General features: G+C 39.4%; 1 protein-coding gene across 1 annotated transcript; it reads right to left on the bottom strand.

Moving 5' to 3' along the window:
- Nucleotides 1-1,084: 1,084 nt before the first annotated feature.
- tpmt.1 (thiopurine S-methyltransferase, tandem duplicate 1) lies at nucleotides 1,085-7,944 on the bottom strand. The gene is made up of 9 exons (XM_017703080.2): nucleotides 7,720-7,944; nucleotides 6,836-6,993; nucleotides 4,699-4,791; nucleotides 4,476-4,608; nucleotides 2,588-2,640; nucleotides 2,406-2,480; nucleotides 1,706-1,791; nucleotides 1,558-1,602; nucleotides 1,085-1,449 (listed from the first exon to the last, which is right to left on the bottom strand). The coding sequence occupies exons 2-9, from the start codon at nucleotides 6,928-6,930 to the stop codon at nucleotides 1,331-1,333; spliced, it is 699 nt and encodes a 232-aa protein (XP_017558569.2). The 5' UTR covers nucleotides 6,931-6,993; nucleotides 7,720-7,944; the 3' UTR covers nucleotides 1,085-1,330.
- Nucleotides 7,945-8,029: the final 85 nt, after the last annotated feature.

Below are 8,029 nucleotides of genomic sequence, written 5' to 3'. Positions count from 1 at the left end.
GATTCATTCCGTCCTCTTCATATCTCCAGTGTGTCCTGGAGCAGTCCTGAACATACTGTCGAGCAGGAAATTGAATCGTTCTTGGAGAAACTGATCACTATCACACTGGGCAGTCAGTAGCAGGTGGCGTGAGCTGAAGGCTTCCTTTGATTTCCTCCAAGAAAGAAAACTAACCATATGTTGAAAATGTAAAGGACTCTGTAATGCTTTTTGACATTACACTAAGATGGTACTGATTGAATACCAAGGATCTGCATCAGGCTTGATACCATCAGATAATGCCGGACTGGATACCAGAGTGAAAAACAACAGCTCTGTCTTTTTTTCATTACATTTTTTGTTTATTGTGTATCAGCTTTATGAATACATTTTGAGTTCTGAGTTAATTCAGGGATAAACTGAGGCTTTATTGTTGATGCTTTAAATGCCCACTGATCTTTGCTGGTGAAGCTGAGCTTTCAGCTGCTGTTCCTTGTTTCTAAAAGTTTTACCTTTTTGAACTGTGCTAGAATTCTGGACACATTAAAATAGGTCCACTTCCCCTTTTAGAGGGGACATTAACAGGACATTGTGTTCCTGTTATTTGGTCTACCTCAAACATATACACTCACTGAGCACTTCATTAGGTACATCTATTTTGTACCTACACTCATTGTCTATTTTATCAGCTCCACTTACCATGTAGGGACACTTTGTAGTTCTGCTTTTACAGATTGTAGAGCAGGTATTATTTGGGTGGTGGATCATTCTCAGCACTGCAGTGACACTGATGTGGTGGTGGCATGTTAGTGTGTGTTGCGCTGGTCTGAGTGGATCAGACACAGCAGTGCTCATTGTCACTGCTGGACTCTGAGTAGTCCACCAACTAAAAATATCCAGCCAACTGTGTCCTGTGAGCAGCATAATTGATAAAGGATTGTAGGATGACAAAATATGCAGCAACAGATGAGCTACTGTCTCTGACTTTACATCTACAAGGTGGACCAACAAGGTAGGTGTGTCTAGCAGAGTGGTTTAAAAGCTCCAGCACTGCTGTGTCTGATCCACTCATACCAGCACAGCACACACTAAAACACCCCCATCACATCAGTGTCACCACCACCAAAATTATACCTGCTCTGTGGTAGCCCTGACCACTGAAGAACAGGGTAAAGTGGGGCTAACAATTATACAGAGAAACAGATGGACTACAGCTTGTAACTGTAGAACTTTAATGTACTCATATATAAGTGTAGCTGATATGAAACTGACAGTAAGAGTATCTAATAAAGTGCTAAGTGTATGTCATAGTACTGTTTATGTACCCACTGGCCACATCTGTTCAATTAGTTCAGTTAGGTTTTAAAGTCAGAAGGTAGACTTTCTCTAGAAGTGAATCTATTCCCCATGCTTTATGCCTTTCTTCAAGGGCATCCACAGCCTGCAACAGCTCAATGTCACAATCTTCACCTGGTGGGCAGGAAGACGTGATTTATCGACACTCTTCATGATACACTGTGTATGACAGTATACTTTCAGCAGTTATTCATTATAAGCATGCAAATGAAGAAAGCTCACCATATAATGCTTGTACAGCCTCTTCAGTCACCAAAAAAGGTGGACCTGGTGTATGAAAGTCCACATGAGTACACAGAAATGGTAATACACATGCTTATCCGACACTAAAATGAATGTCTGAATATCAAAAGATACTTGTAAATGATACCTTTGTAGAATTCAGGGTTGTATTCTAATGTGTCTAGAAGGTATCTGCAGTCTTTGTCCATTAAGGACTTCATGAGCGTGGCATACCTCAATGACAAAATCAGAGGATAAACAGTTATGAAATGGGCACAAGTTTCAAAATACTGTATTAAGTTCTGACACTAACATTTAAAGACTACATTTATTAATAATAAAGCTGATTAGAAATGGCACTGATGGAAATCCAGTACTGGATATTGGAGAAGAAAAACAAGCAATTTCTGTGTTCCGTAACAAAATTAGCTTGAAATATCACATCATTGTTTGTAGCACAAAAGTAACAATGTAAAATGAAGTATGCTACATGGTAACAACAGTAGCCACATGAAGCCAAACATTAAGAACAAGAGCAATACCACTGTATTATACATTACAATTACAATTCCTTCATTTTAAACAGCCCAGTGTTAGTAGGCCATTTACTACTATTTACTATTTAGTACTAGTTACAACTATTTCCAGTTATTATAGTAGGTGAGTATTTGTTTGAGCAGCTTGACAAGGTACTTTTATATGGCCATCTTGACTGAGATGACTGCACTAATGACTGCACTATTGAATTAGTACAGGTATCATCTGATACTCAAGGTATCAGTATCATTATTATTACAGAAAAAGAAAATCAGTTATTGTGTCGTCTCTAACAGTGATATATGGCTTACTTCTGCCTGTCACATGGGTTTATGGCCACTAGAGAGCCTCTATCCCAAACTGCACCAAACCGACCCTCTATAGCACTGCAGGGGGAGAGAGAGAGGGAGAGAGAGAGAGAGAGAGATAAAGAGTCCACATCAATTATCTCAGACATGTTTCATATCCTAAAACTGGAAGGCATGAGCTGTACCTGGAGAACTTGTACAAATCACACTGATAGATGGAAATCTTTCCGTCGGAACTCTGCGAACAGAGAAAGTGCATTAGCTGAATGAGCATGACTCATAACTCACAGAAGAACGATCATCATTGTGACAAATGACGTCACGATGCAGTTTTAGTTTACTGTAGGTATCGCTGGTTTTTCCAGAACACTGACCACTGTTCCGTAAAGAGAGAGGTATAGACCAATTATAAAGGCTGTTAACAACAAGCGGTGTTGCACTGTCTAATTAAAACTGTATAGTGGCAGGTATGTGACTGGATGTTAGCTCATCATCTTGTATATTTAAAAAATTCTTTGACCTGCCTTCCTTCCTTTGTTAGTGTATTTTTGCAAACACTGAATAAAATACAACAATAATCTTTCATGAACCTTTCTTAAAACCCGGCTGCACTGTTTTCCAGGCCAGCTGTGTGTTTCTTAACTTGTTAGGTAACCTCAGAAAAACTAAATGTCATTATATGTATCACGTATCATGAAAATGTCTTCATGTATCCCGATCCCTATCATCTTTCCTCAGACCACACGGTAGAGTATGTTGATTTTGCAGTTTGCGTTTATAATTATTAGCTACCAGATCCTGGTTGGTGGCAGTAAAAATACATATTTTTGACACAGAAAGCTCTGTGCAGCATCTTGAAAAGGTATTTGCCCTGTTCCTTTACCACAGTTTTTCAGCAGTCATAATTTTTTGGTATGCATCAGCCTGAGTCAATAATTTGTTGGTAGTTCTTGTATACAAAAGTTCTTAAGAAAAGTCTCTAATTTGGCTTCTCTTTGCATTATTCTTCTTTCCAAAACTGACAAGCTGACTGTCAAGTTTGCTGGGAAGCTGTGTTGGTATGTTTCCACTGACCTCATCAAGACTGCCAGCCCCCACTGCTGAAAAGCATCCCAAAAGTATGATGCAAGTACTCCCATACTTTACAATAGTATGACCAAGCTGGCATGCAGTATTTCATTGGTACCACACACAGTGCCCAAACTTCATGATGAAAATTCTTCCAGATCTTTGCAGTCAAGGATCCATCTTTGTCACTTTCTCATGAAAGTCATTTTTTTTATTTTTAGCCAATTTTCTCCCAATTAATGTCATCCACTGGCTAGATGTCCCTTTATCACATAATGTTACCAAGCTTGGAGAGTGAAGGTTAGCCCTATGCTTTCTCAGTACTGCTACTCAATGCAAAAAAATATGTATATATTACAAAAGAACTGAAATGAAAACTGAAAATCAATATCAAGGTGTGATACTGGACTGCTACTGATGATGGAACACACATCACTACTCATACGGATGCCTCTGTCTCCACGGTAGCTTTCTGCCTGAAATTAGTCTGGCAGCTATGTTCAGAGAGAAGGCCTGACCTTCAAAGTTATACTGGTGGTTTTATTTTTGGGGGATGTTCAGTCTCTAAGAACTACTGAATTTGTGGTTCAGTGCCATCTGATATTTACTACACTTGCTTCCATTTTCTTACTGAAGCTTTCTAGTGAAGCCTGTATCAAGATTTGGAACCATAAAGGGCAAATTGCTTTAGTTCTGACACATGACTCAGGGGATGACAAACGTGGGAGAACCTCTAATCTTCTACACAGGAGTCCATCAACACACAGTGTGATATGTTCAGACAATATTTAATACTACATTCTAACAAACTTAGGCATGAAGACATACATGCTAAGGATGTTGTTTTAATTGGATGTTTTCTATTTTTGACATAAGTTGAACTTTTCAAAGGTTCTAATTAATGGACATTTTCTGAACGCACACTACAACATAAAAAACAACATTTAACTGTATCTCAAATTCAGATTCTGACTCAACAAAATGTGAAGAGGCCATTAAGTGTACCTTGAACACTTTTGCTTCAGGTACAGCTGGCACTGGCTCTTCTTTATACTGCAGTCCATGTTCTTCAAAAAACTGCTTTATGCCTTTCTCTGAAAACTCCACCCCAACAATCACATGACCCATGTCAGCCAGCCTAAAAGGTCAACAGTAGGAAGGTCAAACAACACATACATTTAGTTGAATCCAAATTTGATTACAAAGCTCAGAAAATTTGACCACCTACCATTTCATGTCTACAGCTTTACCACAGAGAGGGAAGAAGAACCTAACTTGCTGTCGCCCACATAAAATTTTGTCTAAATTGCTATCCAGCATTCTGAGGAAAGAGGACAGAGGGCATCAAACATTATGAATAAATGTATGCCAGAAAAGCAAACACTTAAGCAATGGTTATAAACAATACACATCATTTGTGTATAAACAAAAGATACACAACGGTACGTAGATGATGATATTTCAAAAATGTAATAAAGCAACACCGGGCATGAAATTTAGATTTTCTTAGGTTTGTTGTTACCAACAAAAGAACCAAATGTAAAAGTAATGGTGAAAAACAATAAGTGAGTACCAAATTTCTATGTTTATTCAAATTCATAAGGAAAATCGCAGAAATCTATATTTTTGTGAAACATACTCATGCCAGTGGTAATACAATATCTGTGATGACCTTAGAAATACTTATTGTGATTATTTTATTGCGATAACAATAATGAAACAACATTCCAATGTCATATCTCACATATATAAATATCTTACATATAAAATACATTCACATTGCCCACCCCTGCTTGTGCCTCCACAGTGGCTGGGCGCACAACAACAAAGGCCAATAACCCTTAGAATATGTGCTTATATATGTATATATACATACACACATACATACATACATACAGTATCTCACAAAAATTAGTACACCCCTCACATTTCTGCTAATATTTGATTATATCTTTTCATGGGACAACACTATAGAAATGAAACTTGGATATAACTTCAAGTAGTCAGTGCACAGCTTGTTTAGCAGTACAGATTTACTGTCCTCTGGAATTAACCAGAGCTGCACAGGTTGCTACTGGAATCCTCTTCCACTCCTCCATGAAGACATCATGGACCAGGTGGTTGTTAGACACCTTGCTACCAACACCATGCTTGATTGTAGGCAAGAGACAGTTGTCTTGGCACACCTCACCAGGGTGCCGCCACACACGCTGGACACCATCTGAGCCAAACAAGTTTATCTTGGTCTCGTCAGACCACAGGACATGGCTGCAGTATTCTATGTTCTTGGACTGCTTGTCTTCAGCAAACTGTTTGAGGGCTTTCTTGTGAGTGTGCAGTGTGCGATCTGAGCACTGATAGGCTGTCCTCCCACTTCTTTAACCTCTGCAGCAATGCTGGCAGCACTCATGCGCATATTTTTGAAGCCAACCTCTGGATATGACGCTGAACACGTGGACCCAACTTCTTTGGCCGACCCTGGCGAGGCCTGTTCTGAGTGGAAGCTGTCCTGGAAAACCACTGTTAGCAATCTTCTTATAGCCTAGGCCATCTTTGTGAAGAGAAACAGTTATATTTCTCACATCCTCAGACAGTTCTTTGCCATGAGGTGCCATGTTGAAGAATCAGTGGCCAGTATGAGCGAATTGTACCCAAAACACCAAATTTAACAGCCCTGCTACCCATTCACACCTGGAACCTTGTAACTCTATTTGGACATGTTCACTGTGAGGTGTACTCACTTGTGTTGCCGGCTATTTAGACATTAATGGCTGTGTGTTATTTTCAGAGGACTGTAAATCAGTACTGCTATACAAGCTGTACACTGACTACTTTAAGTTGTATCCAAGTTTCATTTCTATAGTGCTGTCCCACGAAAAGATATAATAAAATATTTGTAGAAATGTGAGGGGTGTACTCACTGTGTAGAAATGTGAGGGGTGTGAGATACTGTGTGTGTGTGTGTGTGTGTGTGTGTGTGTGTGTGTGTGTATGTGTGTATACATACATATATATATATATATATATATATATATATATATATATATATACACACACACACATACATACATACATACATACATACATATATATATATATATATACATATATATATATATATATATATATATATATATATATATATATATATATATACACACACACATAACTCATTATCCACAGGCTATCCTGATAGTGTAAAGCTGCCAAACAAAATTGTATTATATTTTGTTGTTTTGTAACTTATCTGAAAAAAAAAATGGATGAAGTAATGGGGTGAAATGAGTTCATGAGTAGCTTCTGACCTGTGGTATGCATTACAGGCCTTGTAGACTGAAAGATTAAATGCCAAAGCTGCCACTCACCTGTGAACGTGCGGTTGGTGGAAGCCAATCCTGCCTTCGTTCCACCTTTCCTCCCATTCTTCCAGTGCCATCACTCTGTCTGCCTGGACTGCCATCTCACTCTCGGATGGCTCAGACGTGTCTTCTTCAGCTGGTCACTTGAACGCAATAGTCTCTAACTAAACAGCAAAAGAGTTGATTGGCTGAATATTCAACCTTAGGAGTGTCGAGCAAAGGTGAGGAATAAGTCTCCAAAGCCACTGCAACAACAGTGACTGTACGCTGGCTATGGGTCAAAGGTGGTGAGAGTTGCTGGTGTAGCACAATGCAGCGGCCTGTTGGCTGTAATCACTGAAACACGTGAGGGGTGGCCACACCCCTCAGTGGTATGACAATGCACTTTTCAAATAATAGTAAATGCATTTACCACCAAAACACTGCACATCTAAATGCTGGACCAACACTGTAACAACGAAGTGGAACACAGTAATCTAGCCTTACAGTTTAGAGAATACGAAAGAACTGAAACTATCTTAAAGTGTATAATAATCTTAGCGGCTTTGCCATAAGACGTGACATATACAGTGTAAATCAGGATCTTGTGTTTTGTGGGTTTTTGTTATTCCAGATGGACTTACCACTATGAGCTGAGGGGTGGTCAATGTGTTTATCAAGCTTTTCTACTGCGCATGCGTTAAACGTCTTAACGAGTTTTTAACGTTTATTCTGGACAGACTCAGCTCAGTTTTACTACTCAGCCCCGATAAGGAGATTTAAGCTATCAAAGGCACTAGCCTCAGTATTCTCTTAATGCTGGTAACATTTTCTGTTAAGGAGATTCAGACCAATCCAAACAGTAAACTGATCGGGTGATTCGGGCAGTAGGAACTATCCGAATATCTCACCTGTTTATTTTAAAGCTGGTCGCACTTTTTGATGAAGTGATTCAAACTCTCAGGAAGTCCTTCCTGGAGTTTTGCTGCTGGTAGAATTTTCTGACAAAGTGATTTAAGCTAACAAACCTTCCTACCTACGGCTGTAAAGCGCTAACTATAAATATGTAACGCTAATGTAGAAGGACATTTCGACAGTAGCACAGTCCGTCAGAACCGGCTTCAGTCTGACTCGCTTCAGTTTACAGGGAGAGGAAGAGGAAGAGGAGTAGCCTGTCGGGCGGAGGGGAGTCTGCGCAGCCATACGCTGAACCTCCTGTCT

The sequence above is a fragment of the Pygocentrus nattereri genome, chromosome 27 (genome assembly GCF_015220715.1).
Source record: "Pygocentrus nattereri isolate fPygNat1 chromosome 27, fPygNat1.pri, whole genome shotgun sequence".
NCBI lineage: Eukaryota > Metazoa > Chordata > Actinopteri > Characiformes > Serrasalmidae > Pygocentrus > Pygocentrus nattereri.
Note: the sequence above shows the minus strand (reverse complement) of the source record. Positions and strands in the feature narration are given on the sequence as shown.

Coding starts and splice junctions, on each gene's coding strand:
- tpmt.1 (XM_017703080.2), bottom strand. CDS start 6,930: ATGGCAGTCCAGGCAGACAGAGTGATGGCACTGGAAGAATGGGAGGAA. Junction 4,609..4,698: donor AAAGCTGTAGACATGAAATG/GTAGGTGGTCAA, acceptor TTGACCTTTTAG/GCTGGCTGACATGGGTCATG. Junction 1,450..1,557: donor GGCTGTACAAGCATTATATG/GTGAGCTTTCTT, acceptor CCTGCCCACCAG/GTGAAGATTGTGACATTGAG.